Source organism: Phymastichus coffea, unplaced genomic scaffold (genome assembly GCF_024137745.1).
Source record: "Phymastichus coffea isolate CEN01 unplaced genomic scaffold, Cenicafe_Pcof_1.1 PCOF00020, whole genome shotgun sequence".
In the NCBI taxonomy this organism is placed as follows: Eukaryota; Metazoa; Arthropoda; class Insecta; order Hymenoptera; family Eulophidae; genus Phymastichus; species Phymastichus coffea.
Window position 1 is genome coordinate 2,812,496 of NW_026706831.1, and position 16,406 is coordinate 2,828,901.

A 16,406-nucleotide genomic window follows, 5' to 3' on the forward strand; every position below is an offset into this window, starting at 1 on the left:
TGATAGAAGATTAAAATTGCGAGAATTAGTTGAGGCCACAGGGGTATCAAAGGGTATAATCATTTCAACTTTGTATGAAAAATTGGGGATGAAAAAAATATAAGCAAGATGGGTGCCGCGTTTGCTCACTGTTGAAAACAAACGAACCCGCGTGGTCACCTCTGAGGCTCTTTTGGCACGCATACGTCGTTATCCAGAAGACTTTTGGCATCGACTCGTAACAATAGACGAAACATGGGTACACCACTATACTCCTGAAACCTAAGAACAGTCTAAACAATAGATTACCGCACGAGAACCAGCCCCAAAGAAGGCAAAGACAGTAAAGTCAGCTGGCAAGATTATGGCCACGGTTTTCTGGGATGCGTATAGAATCATCTACATCGACTACTTGGAAAAGGGCCAGACGATCACTGGACAATATTATGCGTCATTATTAGGTTAGCTGAAAGTAAAAATCAGAGAAAAACGTCCTCACTTGAACAAAAAAAAATGTCTCTTTCTTCAAGACAATGCTCGAGTTAGTACGTGTGCAGTTTCGATGGCAAAAATTAACGATTAAAAGTTCGAATTAATTGACCATCCACCATATTCGCGTGATTTGGCTCCCAGTGACTTTTTCTTATTTCCTAACCTCAAAAAATGGCTTGTTGGACAACGATTCACGTCGAATGAAGAAGTCATCGCCGAAAGAAATGCCTATTTTGAAGGTTTTCAGAAATCATATTTTTCTGATGGCTTAAAAAAACTGGAAGTCCGTTTAATAAAATGTATCGACCTTCAAGGAGATTATGTTAAAAAATAAAAAAAAAATTACATACGCAAAACTTTTTTTTCCTTCTTTTTGTAAAGACTTATTGACCCCTCTCCCCCCTCGTATTACAACTGCATGAACTCCATACCATTCCATATACCAGTTTCATTCCAATAATAATAAAATTAGCTTACGAATGAAGCTATAACATAATAATATAAACCAGCCACACCTAAAAGCCCTTTGCCGGGGACTTAAGGAAAATCTATGTGAATTACAATTTTTCTTAGGAATAATTATTATTTATTTGAAATATTCAATTCATTTAAGTAGGGCACTTTTTGAAAAAAATAAGTCGCTTTGAGAAAAAAAATAGACTGTATTTCATTATTTCAGTTTTTTTCTGATAAATAATTTATTACATAAAAACTTACATTCTCACAATCAGGTTCACTTAAGTCAATCCAAATATGTATTGTAGAATATCTGATTGAAATCGCAACTTCCTCAGTTGAAAACAATCTATAGAATCATGCGGCTAAAAGTTAAGCTTTCTGAAATTCTAGAACCAAAGAAAATCATTTTAAACTCTTTGAACACACAGTTAGCTTTTTCATCGCTGAATCATAATCTCACAAATACATTATACTTAGCATAATATAGCATAATATTTAGCATATTGTATACCAGAAAGAAGAATACAATCCATCTGACATCTTATGACAGCATGCTCCTTGAAATGTTTTAAAGCATATTGATATAGGTTCACTCCATTATCTTGATAAAAGTTATTCTTGAACTAATAACTCCAATCAATTACATCTTTAGTTGGAATAAAAAAATAGACAATTTTTTAATAATTTTATCATTTTAAAAAATAGAAAAAGTATTATTCTTGCCCTCGCCTATCAAATTTTGTGGTATAGCACTTAAGATATTGAGATCTCTATACATAATTACTATACATATGCGTACATATATACACACATTTCTCAAAACATCAAAATATATTTCTATAATGATTTTAAGAAAACTACTTTTTCCAAGCTCCATCATCAACCTAGCAACTAAAATTATTGAAAAATTAAATAAAAAATTGTTTCCTGAATGATTTTTAATGCTCGTTTCGAAAATACCACTCCCAAATTCTCTCGTTTACTTGAAAGATATTCAATAATAACATGATTGCAAAATAAAATTAAAAAAATTTTTTTTCTTAAATAAAAAAATCCTTTTTCTTAATTTTGAATATACCATCCAAATGTTCGTAATTCTCTCTTTCCAAAACTATTTTTATTTTTCAATTAACCATTAGGGGAATTAAATAAACAATTAACAAATTATTATTATTGTGATGTTCGTATCACTTATAAATAAAAATAATTCGACCTCTCGTAATCTAGCTAATGAGTAAGAATTTGTTTCCGATGATTTTACTCTAATTGTCAAGAAAATAGATAAATGAATCAAATATAATAAATAAGTAAATCAAATATACATAAGTAATTGCAATATATCGAGGAAAGTCAGACAATGCCCTAGTTTCTTATGGTGCGAATTGTCCCATAAGCAGAGCTAAAGTCTTTCTTTGAAAGGATATAATTCGGCCCAAATTTCTTATAGCGCGAGATGATCTATAAGTCGAGCTAAAATTATAAGGAAAGGTTAGTCTTGCTTAGTAAATCACAATGAGAGAAAGAACTTAGGTGTTAATCCAAGTTTATTCAGACTCATGTGCTCACTTTGCAAGGCTAGAAGTGAATGAATCTAGCCTGTGCAAAGGTGGGCCTATTTATACATAGATTTTTCCGCTTATTATTGCAGGAGAGATTTCATCGAAAATTCGAGAGACATTCGCGAATTTTGAGAAATGATTTTTCTTAATTTACAAGTAAATAACCATTAATATTAAGTTTTTAACATATGTAAATTTTACAGAATTAGTTATTTGTTGATTTTATACAATATACAGTTATCGCCAATAGTGTCGTCAAAAGTTATTAACTAATAAAGTTAATTAACGTGATATTACATTATTTACAATAGAAAATTATTAAAATTTCATATAACCTTATAGTTGATTAATTTTGGAAGTGTTTTCCAAAATTAATTATTTAAATTAATTAATAACATTTGAATTATGACTAATTTTTCATATTTGTAACGGTTTTCTTCTAATCTTAATATGCGATTATTAGATTAATTATCTAAGATTTCTAACTCATAAAGTTATCATTATCAAGTATTAACTTAATATTTTCGTTCTATATATAGCTTATTGTTTAAATAAATTATTAATTGTTTATTTATTAATAACAGTTGTTATTTAGCTGTTATTAATGAAACCAATTCTTACTCATGTTCTATGCTTATTCATTTTACATATAAATTATTTATATTTTTCTAATATTTCATATGTTAATAAATAAATTAACTTTATATATTGATATTCATTATTAATTTATAATTGAATGAGATATTGTGAATCTGTATGTTAAAATCTATATAATCGATATTTTGTTATATTCAAATTATCTATAATTAACATATTTTTCTCAATATTATGGATCATTATATCTATGTCTATTATTTGTGACGTCACGCTATTTGTTTTGACTCGACTCTTATTTGTATACAGTCGCGTAAACAGTGAGGTAGCGCCGCTTAATGTATTGTTTTGACTAACAGATAAATACGTTAGACTAGTTGCAGTCATTTAATAATTTAATAAATAGCTCATATATAGGACCGTTACATTATTATGCCGTATAATTGAATGCTCGCAAAGGAAACGTAGCCTATGTGCGTGCGCAGAACCTGATTGGCAATGGTAATATCCGGCTGAACAAACCGATTTTCGTCCGATCACCGAAGTTAAGCAGCATTAAGTGCGGTTAGTACTTGGATGAGTGACCTCTTGAGAACCCCGCGTGCCGTTGGTATCTTTTTTATTTACGCATGCGTTGTGGCATATCGAAGTCTCGGCTTGAGACCCATCGCCATCTAGTAAAGTAAAGCGAGGAATGAGAAAAATGCTAGGTGCAAGTATTCAATTGTCTCAGATAATTTGTTAACTATCTTTTTGTTTCCCCTAATAGTATTGAATATCTAATAATACGTTACTGCCCAGCATTTATAATAATCCTATTTTATGTTTTTTTCATCTTATGTGCAGGAAGCTTCTTTAGTGGTACCTTCTGATAGTGTAGTGATAAATTTAAAAGACAAAATAGATGTCTTGAGTAAAAACCCATTAGATTTTATAATTGATTCAAAAACGCCTAACAGTAAATTGGCAGATGAAGCATTTTGTCACGAACTGCAAGCTAAAGATGATAAAATAGCAAAATTGATGAAACAACTAGAAGAAGAACGACAAAAAAATCGTATTTTATCTAGCAAACTTTCAACGCCATCGTCGCCATCGCCTTCTCAATCAAATGCTGTTAAATCTCCTTTCGTACTGTTGAATCGTGAGTATATATAAATTGTAATAAAAACAATTTTGTACTTGTCAAACAGTAAAAAGAATATATATAATATTTTAGCTATAAATGTTTCAACTATATCTTTTCCCACAAATGCAATAGATAAGTCACCTGATAATCCAGTAGATACGTCACAGATGACTACACCGTTGTCAAAAAGATTTTCTATGGCTTCCCGAATTAAACCACATAAAATATTCCAACAAGGTGAGCGATTATGATTAAAGAAAAATAAATATTTAATATTAAATCCAAACATGTTACATTTCAGAAGAAAACAGAAATCAGAAATCTACAGATACTTTTACATATAGGCAATGGTCTCCAACGTTGCTGGAAAGGCAACAGAATAGTAATAAAGAACTAGCAGTTATTGAAAATAGTTCCATGCCATCTTCATCTATATGTACAAGGATCGGAGGAAATTCAACACCTCAAACGGATTCGTCGAAAAAACGCAGACGGTGTCCGAACCTTGTTAAGTCAAATAAAAAGTTGAAAAGACTTGACGAAAAGGAACGTAAAATGAAATCAAAGTATAGGAGAAAAACTAAAGCGTGTTTATACGACAGCGATGCTTATGAAAACTCTGATTCAGAGGAAACGAAACGAGAAAGATTGACGGAATGGCAGAAAATAGTCATAGACAAAAACACTGGATGCACCAAGAAGGTATGATTCAAAATTTTATTGAATGACACATTCTGATGTGAATGAAAAATATTTTATTTTTAATTTTAGGTTGCAATGTTTCACTTACATTTTGGCGTTTCTGTTCCCTTAAAACGTTGAAATAAGACATGTAAAGCGAAATCTTGTCGTCTGTTCATACGAGAGTTGGCAGAGCTATATATATGGAAGGAAGAAGATTTCAATAAAAAGGCTGTACAACCTCAAAGAACAATTGGCGATGAGATAAGAGAGCTATTCACTCCAAAAAAATTTAAGGCATTGAAAAGTAAGCATATATTATATTCTATTACATTTACTCGTACTAAGTATTTCTTCAAACAAGTATTACCTATTTATTTGTTCTTATTCATTTACAGGAGGATATACTCAATTTATGCTGCACAGAAATTTCATTTCATCTAAAGTAAATAGTAGGAAAGAAGAGAGAGAAAGAAATGCCAAAATAAACAAGTTTGGTAGAGATTTGGGTATAATAGTCGCTCAAGTACGAAGTAAATATTTACGTGAAAAATGTGCAGAAAATTTAGAAAATGAAAAAGGAGAAGAATCATCATATAACAAAAAAGAAGATATACCAGATTCAGAAGACGAAAATAATTAAAAAATTACCATAACATTTATAAAAAGTTATGTTTTCAGTTATTCTTTATTCAATTATTTCTTATAAAATTCAATTCAATTATTATTTAAGTTTTGTTTGAAGTATATTATTAAATTATTATTTAAAATTCGTAAACATATCAAATCCATGGATGATATAAAAAGTGTAATTATTAGAGATGTTAAACTATTGATGATGTTAACGCTGTAATTTGTATATAGTTTTATGAAAATTTTATTAACACTGAACATAGATTGAATACCTAATACATGTCTGAATGAAAAATCAATAAAATCATACTTTAATACAAATTAAAAAATTATGGTAGTGACGTTATTTTTCCTTATAAATGGCATCATTTCGTTTTCATGGGCCAAATAATATGTTACAATGACGTTAATTCGTTAAAAATGACGCTATTTCTTCAAATTAACGTCATTTTGCGTTCGTGGTCTAAACGCAATTGTAAAAAATGACATTATTTTGTGGTAGTAAGTTAGTTTTTTCTTCAAATTAAAGTCATTCCGTTTTCGTGGGCGAAACATATAATAAAAATGACGTTATTTTTGGTGATAATGACGTTAGTTTATAAAATGACGTCATTACATTTATGGCCGCAAATGGTGTGGTAAAATAAGGTTATTTGATTTTCAGAGCTAATAGGTTTAGTAAAAATGATATTATTTTTGGTGGCAATAACCCAATTTTCTAAGAAAAAGACGTTATTATACCTGCAGGCCTCTATGGTGTGGTCGAATGACGTCGTTTTTAGTTCCAAATCCTGACACTACCAATGACGTTATTCAATAACGTCATTTTATAACGTCTTTGAATTACGTTTTTTATTAACGTATTTATTTATACAGGGGTGAAGTGCTACTCGTCGTCGAGAGTTAGGTGACCGTGCGCGTAATTCGTCGCAGGTGTGATTTGCCAGGACGTGTGGATCTGTTAACGCCGCGCATCAACTGTCGTAGCAAACCGCGCTAACCATCCGCCATTTCAACCAAAATACTATAACAAGTATTTTATGCTCTAACAAGCTAATAAAGGAAAGTGAAGTGTAACCAATATCCGTTATTTATGCCTCACTGACTTATCTCTCCTTGGATGCTAATTTTATTTTCAGCTACGGACGATTTGTAGTGAGGATTTCTTTGAATAGTTTCGAACGTTAGATAACTGTACGCGTTAACTCTATCGAACCTTGTAACGGGGTGTGAATTCCGTTTTAATTTCTTTGTCTTGCCCGATGCGCATTAGTACCGGAATGCGCGCGGCGAGATCGAAATAATCAATTTTGTTAACTAACCGAAGAGCAGGAGAGGAAAGGTGTCAGTCAACCAACTTACTAATAGCAAAGACAACAGTAGATTAACGTTTCAATCATACACAGACTATTTTATTCATCACGTAATCTACAACGCCTTTGGTCCGCGCATTGACGTTTATACGGAGTGCGCGACAATCTTACGCACCGTTATTACATTTACAATCATTCATTTGCGATATTCGTTTGCATGCTTGCTGACGATTTCCTTATATTCACAGGTGTGAGAGGAGAGCTAAGATATTACGCACGGTCGTTTACCAAAACAATAACGCGAAGCTGGCCAGCTTACCTTGTGCGATTAGTCACGCTGTCAAGGGGAGCAATTCAATATCGTAGTTCAGCGCGTGGTTCAGGTTGCCACTTTTCCACTTAGACACGAGGCTCTCTCTGTCGTCACGCTGCTTCCGTCGGACGGATTCAGTAACCTCGTGGCTGGTCTCTGATGGTGTCTCAGCTAGCCACTCAAACTCACAGCAACAACAAAGAATTATAGGCCGTCTAACGTTTATACTCCTTGTGACGTTCACACGCACGCACGTTATAGCAGATGCTAGAGGCACTCCTGGGTTCGGACACGCTGCTCGCGAGTAACTGCTCAACTCTTGCGTTAGTGCTCCTGGACTCTTGCACGTTGTTACCAATGTCAAAAGCGCTCTCCCACTGGTCCTTTTCTTTTCGCGCGCGTTCCTTCCCATTTCGGACCGAGTTCCCGTTTTCAACTTACCCAGACCGGTAGGTGCTACCCTCGCAGGCAGCCACGCGATCGAGGAGGTAGCGCAAACCGGACGTTTACCGTCACAACTTTCAATCGGAGACGAGAAGTTGCTTCCTGAGCTGCCGGCATTCCCAGGACGTTAAGAGGACAGGGAACGACCATTGATCGTTGGAGCGGCTTGGAAAAGTTATCGGCGTGAGACCAGTCTCTTGCCTGCTCTGTGCAGTCGCACAGCTGGCAAATAGACCTACACGCCCATTTTTAACCCTATTCCCGACGATCGCCATAACCAAGGAACGGTCGTCTGGCGCCCTTATAACCTAGTCGGGGAAACGAGTCACCAGGCATTGCAGTGAAGGTATTTCGCGTGCGCGGCTTAAACCCTTCGAAATCCCCCGCTACACATTTCTAAAAGATTTCATGAAATATTTCTAAAATATTTTCAGAAATATTTCACTAAAACGTTTCTGAAAGATTCTAAAAATATTTTCACGAAATATAACTTTTAGCTTTCATGAAATATTTCACGTAATATTTATACAATATTTTTGAAATCTTTCAGGAAATATTTCTAAAATATTTTCAGACATATTTCATTGAAATATTTCTGAAAGATTCAAAAATATTTCCATCAAATAACATTTAGCTTTTACGAAATATTTCAAGGAACCTTTCTGAAAACTTTCATGAAATCTTTTAAAATATATTTTCAGATATATTTGAATAAAAAGCCGGAATTAAATAATTTGAACCATATACTCGTAATACAGCTACAATTGCTCCATGTGTTTCTTGACAATTCATTCAACATGTAAATCACATATGAAAAATAGAATCTAGATATTGTTTCCTAAGTCTGAACTGAAACTCCCCTACTAAAAATGATCCATTGATTATTATTATTATTGTAGCGTCGCTAAATCTTTTACGCAATTAATGCGGACTCATTTATTAATTGCGCCTGTGCGCACTATGTCTGAATGTTGTGTGATCGTGCGCAATGGGTGCTAGGACCCGCAATACCTAGCGCTGTGGCAGCACTAAACGGCCCTGCCTCGCCGCTATCATCGAGCACGTTGCTTTCTTCCGGTCGAGTCGGCAGTAGTCGACTACTTCGTCCCGCGTGTGGAGCTCCCTCGCGATCAAAAAAATCTGTAACGTAGCTGATTGCTGAGTGCGTGCGAAAGGCAGTGAGTGTCGACTTGAAGTTTGCATGCGTGTTTCAACGTGCGCGACCATTGTCAATGCGACCTCATTCGCATCTTTGTTCTATCACCTTTCTATCCACTTATATATTTCATCAGGTTCTTAACTTGTACGATTTCTTAATAAAAAGGGTTTTTTTATACCGTTAAGCAGCTTTTTCCCTAAAATACGCAAGTCAATTCATTACAAACATAATTCCCATAATCAGTGACAGAGAAAAGCTGTTCGTAGTCTAGGAACCAGTGTTTGGATCTATAAGGACACAACGCATTCCGATAAGAAGACTTTTTCTCAAGATAAATCAACGGAATCAAAATTCAAACAAGGGGCTCTGGTGTCGCCCCCAAAATTGCCACGACAATTCATGGTGCCTCCTGTGAAGAAGAAAATTCTACCTCTTATTGTTGTCCGGAAAAGAAAGTGACGTCGCGGGGATAGTGCGCGGCTCGTGTGTGTGAGTCATACAAAGAACAAAGGCGCTTAGAAGAGAGCGTGTACGGACTTGTCGCGGCACAACACCTTATCGCCTTTCTTCGCGCCAGAAAGGTCATCGACGGTGCGGCAGCATAGCAACGCGTGATCTACAGCGCCATCATTTTGAAGAGCTTTGCCATCGCTTCCGACTAAGGGGACCTCGCGCCTACTAGGACATCGTCACCGATAAATGCGAGATAAGTCCATTCTTTACACCTCCGCTTATAAATAACAGCCCGGTTGATTATTGATATTACCACTATCGCTTCATAAGGTTAGGTGAAATACGGCCAAATCAACTGATCGTAAATAAGCCTCTATTCATATTTAGCGATTTTGTCCGAATTAAATCTAGAATTTAGCTCTAATTGATTGTTCATTTCAAAATCAGTGTTGAAAAACAGAGAAATGGAGGACGAGATCGAGAAACGCGTAGCGCGCATCGTGCAAAAAAGCAACTCGTTCGAAAGAACGTTGAAGTCTCAACAACTACCTACAAGGCGAAAATCCGGATTTAACGAACGCCGAGTTGCGTTTAAAATCGGCGCAGACTATATACAACGAATACGTGTATAATCACGAAGAATTACTTTTAATTCAACCAGATAACCCCCGTGCGGTCGCGTATACCGATCTCGAAACAACTTATTACGACCTCACTAGTAAAGTCCAAAAATTAAAGAGTACATCTCGCAAGCTCAACCATCTTACATGGCGCTCAGTCGATGGTCTCCGAGACACGCGTGGCAAAACTCGCGCCTATTCAGATTCCGAAATTTGACGGCCGACACGAAAATTGGACCACGTGGAAGAATAGCTTCCAAGCGCTCGTACACAATCACCCAGAATACGACGGGTACACCAAGCACACTTAATTGGAAGGTGCAGTCGAAGGTTTAGCCGCGATTGTAATTAGGGAGTTCCCGCCCAGCGAAAAAAATTACCCCCTAGCCTGGGAAGCGTTGTGCGACGCCTACCACTAAAGGCGCATCGTGGTAAACGACCATATCGATTTCCTTTTCGATCTGCCGAAGCTGAAGGAAGCAAAGCCAGAGCTTCTCGCAGACCTAATGTATATATATATTCGGCTCGTCAACACGTTATTATATTAAAATCACTCGAGATGACCGTTGGCAAGTTGGTGACCGTCGAGAGATGCCTACTCCAGGATATAGCCTCGCGTTGGTTAGACCGTCTGTCGAGTAATCAAATTCCCAAACTCGACGAATTATACGATTACGTACAAGACACCTTTTTTAAACTCCGCCAAGTGAACAATCTGCCTCAAAACCCACGTTCAACAAAAAAGAGGGCAAGAGACAGTGACACTTTTCCCCAGCGTAAAATTCCAAAAATAGGCACACGGACACTCGCGATAACACTCCGACTACCGCTTGCGTTAAATGCGGTCAATCCCATCAACTATACAAATGCCCCGCTTACAACGCTCTTAAATTCGGAGAGATATGGGACATTGTGAAGGCAAATAAACTCTGCAAAAACTGCCTTGGCGCTCACCCCCCTCCTTGCTCCAGCGAAAAAAGATGTGAGATGTGTCAAAGGGACCATCACACGCTTCTTCATTCCAATAGAAATAACAAAAACCCCAAGACAGAACCCAAACCATCTAAAGCGGAAATCCATCAGCCCGCGAAAGATTCTACGTCATCCGGTATGACCGGTTATATGACCGACTCCGCGTCAGACTTACGCTTCGAACGCGTATCTATCGGACTCGCAGCTCATGACCACAGCAGTCTTACGATTCCTCACAAATCAAGGAAACAGTTTCATGGCACGCGTGCTGTTAGATTCTTGTTCCAACGCCAACCTAATGACTCAAAGGTTTCTCATTCGTTTACAGCTACCGACCAATCAATGCTTCGTTGATATCGCAGCAGTTGGCAACGCGAGCACGCTTGCGGAAAGGTATACCGAGGCCATTTTCTATTCAACGTATAACAACTTGAAACACCAATTGAATTTCTTGATAGTACCCAAAATCGCTGATAAAGTGCCCAATGAAACGTTTCCTTGAGAACAATTTAACATTCCAAAAAATCTAAAACTAGCAGACCCCTAATTTCACGTACCTAGGCCTATCAACGTCTTATTAGCTGCAGGTTCTACGATGTCGTCCCTCGTAATAGATCAAGTTGGGTAACGAGAAATCACAGATCACGCTCCAGAAGACATCGTTCGGCTCGGTGGCGGCTGGACGTTTGATGCTCATGGAGACTCCTAGCACCGTCTCGTGTAATGCTGTGAAATTGGACCAGCTCCTGGAACAATTCATGGCCGTTGAGGATCTTGACTATCGACTTGTCAAGGCTCACGACGACGTGATCTGCGAGGAACATTACGTGAAGACCACTACTCGTGATAGTTCAGGCCGTTACACTGTCCTCTTACCTTTTCGACCGGAAACGTTCGAAATAGGCTCATCTAAACATCGAGCGTTACAGCGACTCGGGGCGTTAGAGAGAAAGTTTAGCGCCAACCCTGCTTTACAAGCCGAGTACGAAAGGAAAAGTCAAGGATATCTGAATTTAGGTCACATGACACTGTGCGAGGACGACATCGAGGACGGCTATTATTTGCCCCATCATGCGGTTGTAAAGGAATCGAGCGAAACGACTAAATGTAGGGTAGTGTTCGACGCGTCTGCGAAAATATCGACCGGTATTTCATTAAATGATATCCTATTGACCGGGCCCACCATTCAGGACACCCTTTTACAACAAATCTTGCGGTTTCGCGCGCATCCTTTCGTCATAACCGCGGACATAGAAAAAATGTATCGGCAGGTCTGGGTCCATCCAGACGACAGAAAGTTTCAGAAGATCCTGTGGTATTACGAAGGTAAGTTTCGAACCTTTCTCATCAACGTCATAGTGTTCGGGATAAAGTGCGCTCCCGTTCTAATGATCGTACATTATTTCAGCTAGCCATGGGCGAGAAAGCGAACTTTCCCTAGGCCTCACTGCTTCTCCGTCGTGATTTTTACGTCGATTATTTTCTATCGGCTGTAGACACCTTGGAAGACATTCTTGCGATCCGCGACGAGATTATATAACTCTTAAGCCGTGGGGGGTTCGTTATTTGAAAATGGACATCCAATCATCCATTTGCATTAGAGAACATTGAAAAGAAAATATTCGACCTAGATTGCGGGATTGAAGGAAATCGTCTTCAGAAAACGCTCGGAATCGTTTGGGACTCCCAACTCGATATTTTCACATACGTGACGAATTGTCAGGATCCTCAGTCCGTTTTCACAAAGAGAAAACTTCTGTCACAGATAGCAAGGATTTTCAATTATTTAGGTTTATTAGATCCCCTCATCTTGAGGGCTAAGACCCTAATACAAAAATGCTAAAGAGCGAAACTTACGTGGGATGAATCGCTCCCTCAAGACACCCACACAAATGGATCGCGTTAACTACGTAACTTCCTCAATTAGAAAAAACCGCAATACCGAGACACTTACGATGGGTAGATCCAATCTCCACCAAAATACACGGTGTCTGCGACGCGTCGCACTATAGGAATTTTCGCCCAACTTTGAACGAAATCAAATAACTCAAGATCTAAAAGGGTTAGAGAAAATCGGGGAACGGCATTTTGAAGCTTTTGTTAAGTAGATTAAGGGAAAAATAGTCCAATTCGAGAAAAAAAAAAATTTTGAGCTCCAAAATCGAAGGTCAAAACACGAGTTTTTAGGAAAATAAAGCTTTTTTATTTTTTTCTAACATACTTACACCATGAAATTTGAAAAAGCAATGCAACAGAAGTGTAGCTCTTGAAAAAACAAGGCAGATAGCATTTTTTTGTTTTTTTTTTTTACTTCAAGGTCAACGAAGTAATATTCGTCAAATCATCCACTTACCTATCGTGAGTGATTTAATTGACTTAACACAGTTTTTTAGTTCTAGTACGGGTTACGAAGCTCTTGATGTGTGGCAAAAGTTCAAGAAACCATTAATAATAATTTGAAAGTCATTAATACGTTGAAGTACACACACAATTTGAGATAGCTACATTTTTTTACATGAAATAATTTTGTTACAAATTCTCGAAATTCGAACCTTTATTGAACCACTTTTAATTTTTTTTTTAATTTGATCAAAAAAAATATCTCAAACTCACAAAACTCCTATCATTTTCAAATCTTGCATAAACTATAATTTTAGATTTACAAAATACACAAAATTATATGATGCTATCGAAATGAGTATTGAAATAATAGTTGAAAACCTGATTCATAAAATATAGACTGATGTTTATAATTGAAAGATTTTATAATAGAAAAATAAATTACTGAAAAAATGTATATCTATATAGTTTCTCTTAGAAACTCTTTTCACTGTACAACAGTAGGTCAGTAGAATGAAAATCGTAATGTATACAATGTTTACATGCTTGACTTTATCATTCACCTCTGTCCTGATGAAAACTGATGTAAGACATTTTACATTCATTCAAGTGAGTAACTTGTACGAGAATAGTTTTTACAGCACGTATATTCATTACGATTGAACTGCGATTATCAATAATTTCCAGTGTTCAATAGAGTGTAATAATTCCGTAAAATTGTATGGTCTAATTTGACGTTTCATAAACTGATGGTAAGTTTAAATTAGCGTTTCTATGATTTTTTATTCGCCAATCTCGTGTAAGAAATCTGTTCGTAATACGGTAAACGAATGGAAAATTCGTGATGAGTATTCTGAATATTGTACGATACGAAACTTACATCACCAGGTATTTCAAGACACGACTTTTTTCAAATAAGTAGTAACTCACCATGGGGCCGAAAGAATAAAAATAAACAACCGAAAGGAAGAGGCAGACCAAAAAAAAGTCCGACGAGATGTCATTAACAGTGGTCGGAAAAAAATCAATGTGCGTGAGATGCGTGTTTCAAGAACTACTTTAAGAAATCGAGCTAAAGATTTGTTGAATGATCCCCAAGTACAATGATGAAGTGATATCGATGGCAGAAAAGATGAATGCAAAAAAAGATCATAGAAGATCAGACAGAAGAAGAAGGAGAAAAAAGAAGTACTGACAAGAAAACATACACTTAGTTCGGCTTTGGGTTTTTTTTTTAGAAAATGACTACAGTAAAAATCAATACGAAGCATTAATATCTGATACAAAAAGCTTAGGATACGATATTTATCCCAGCTATCAAGCACTACTGCAAGAGAAAAAAAAGTGTCATCCGCGAGCTTATCAAGTTGAGAGTGACATTGAGGGTTTGTGTACGTTTGCAAGAGCTACTCAATATAACTGCTGAGCGATTATGTGAAGCTGTAGCGCTCGGATGGCCTAATAATACATATCGCAACTTACACATGCGTGTATCGATAGGCTTTGACAGCTCTTCGGGTCATAAAAATCCTCAACAAAAATTTGAAAATGGAGAATTAGAAAACAAAAATGCTCAACTGTCACTATTCGTAACGTGCATCGGAGTAATTCAGCTTTTTGACTCGAAAAATGGCGAGCACAGTTGGATAAATCCAACTCCCATGAGTGTGAGATTTTTTAGACCAGTGAGAATTTGTTATCAACAAGAAACTACTGATAGCGTGAAAGTCGAGTATGATCGGTTGATCAAAGAGATACAATTTCTCACTGCTCATAAATTCATTTTATCAAATGAAAAACAAGTTCGTGTCAAGTTTGAAGTGTACCCTACTTTGTTCGATGGAAAGTGTTTGAATATTATTACTAACAATCCATCTGCGTCAAGATGCCCTTGCTGTCAGCTCACAACATCTACATTTAGTAATTTGAAGAATAAATTTACATCAAAAGGAGATACACTAAATTTCGGATTAGGTATTTTACACTGTCAAATAAAAGCATTTGAGCATTTGATGAATCTGAGTTACCGCAAGCCTTTTCAACAGTGGGAAAGAATCGACAAAGACAAAGGTACGTGTATTTTTTATCATAAATAAGTTTTCAATATTTTGGGGCAGCGTTTCAACTGTTTAACATGACTTAAACTTTATAATTGATGGAAAAAGTCACGAGTCATTTAGCACTCTCCAGATTACATACAGATTAATAGTTTTGTAAAGCAGATTGCTAGCAATGAAATACTATTATTTTACAGATAAATACAAGGACAGAGAAAATGTTGTCAAAGAAAACTTGTACAAAAAGTTAACGATTCGAGCGGATCAATTGCTCCAAGGTACTGGAACGACAAATACTGGAAGTTTAGCTAGGATATGCTTTGGAAATCCAGCAGCGTTCGCAGAAGCCTTAGAACTCGACGAAAAATTAGTCGAAAATATAGCAACTGTTCTTGCCGCATTCAAAAGTAAAAAAGTACTCGATTTAGATAAAATGAAAAATTTTACTTTCGATACTTACAAATTATACTATTCGCTGTACCCCTGGGCAAAAATGAATCCAACTACGCACAAGTTATTGATTCATGGATGTCAAATAGCAGAAAATTTTCCTCTTCCAATCGCATATTTTGCTGAAGATGGTTTGGAATCATGGCATAAATACTTCAGATCAAACACAACTCATCATTGTCGTCAAAGTTCTCGTGAAAATCGTACCCAAGATTTATACAATAGAGCAATTGAAATGAGTGATCCTGCAATATCTCTGATGGGCATAAAGAAGAGAATAATCAGAAGAAAGGCCATTCTCAGAAAACATGGAATCCCAGCAAATATTCGAAAGTATATTCAAGAGAAGTGAGTATCAAACATTGAATCAGAGATACAATACTTTTATGGAAACAATAAATGAATGAATAAATATGATTTCCAGTCTTCTCAAGTCATCAATTGAAATTGTAGATTCCGACGAATACTCTGACACTGAAGATGAATAGGGTTATAAGTTCATTACAGGCGCGCAGTCTTATGAGCAACGAGTTTCGAGAATTTGTAACAAATTATTTCATGTAAAAAAATGTAGCGCTCAAATTGTGTGTGTACTTCAACGTATTAATGACTTTCAAATTATTATTAATGTTTCTTGAACTTTTGCCACACATCAAGAGCTTCGTAACCCGTACTAGAACTAAAAACTGTGTTAAGTCAATTAAATCACTCACGATAGGTAAGTGGATGATTTGACGAATATTACTTCGTTGACCTTGA

The 16,406-nt window shown here is 36.3% G+C and overlaps 1 protein-coding gene across 1 annotated transcript; it reads left to right on the plus strand.

Moving 5' to 3' along the window:
- The first annotated feature begins 15,690 nt into the window (after nucleotides 1-15,690).
- Nucleotides 15,691-16,183, plus strand: LOC131675411 (uncharacterized). The gene is made up of 2 exons (XM_058954390.1): nucleotides 15,691-15,995; nucleotides 16,072-16,183. The coding sequence occupies exons 1-2, from the start codon at nucleotides 15,691-15,693 to the stop codon at nucleotides 16,133-16,135; spliced, it is 369 nt and encodes a 122-aa protein (XP_058810373.1). The 3' UTR covers nucleotides 16,136-16,183.
- Nucleotides 16,184-16,406: the final 223 nt, after the last annotated feature.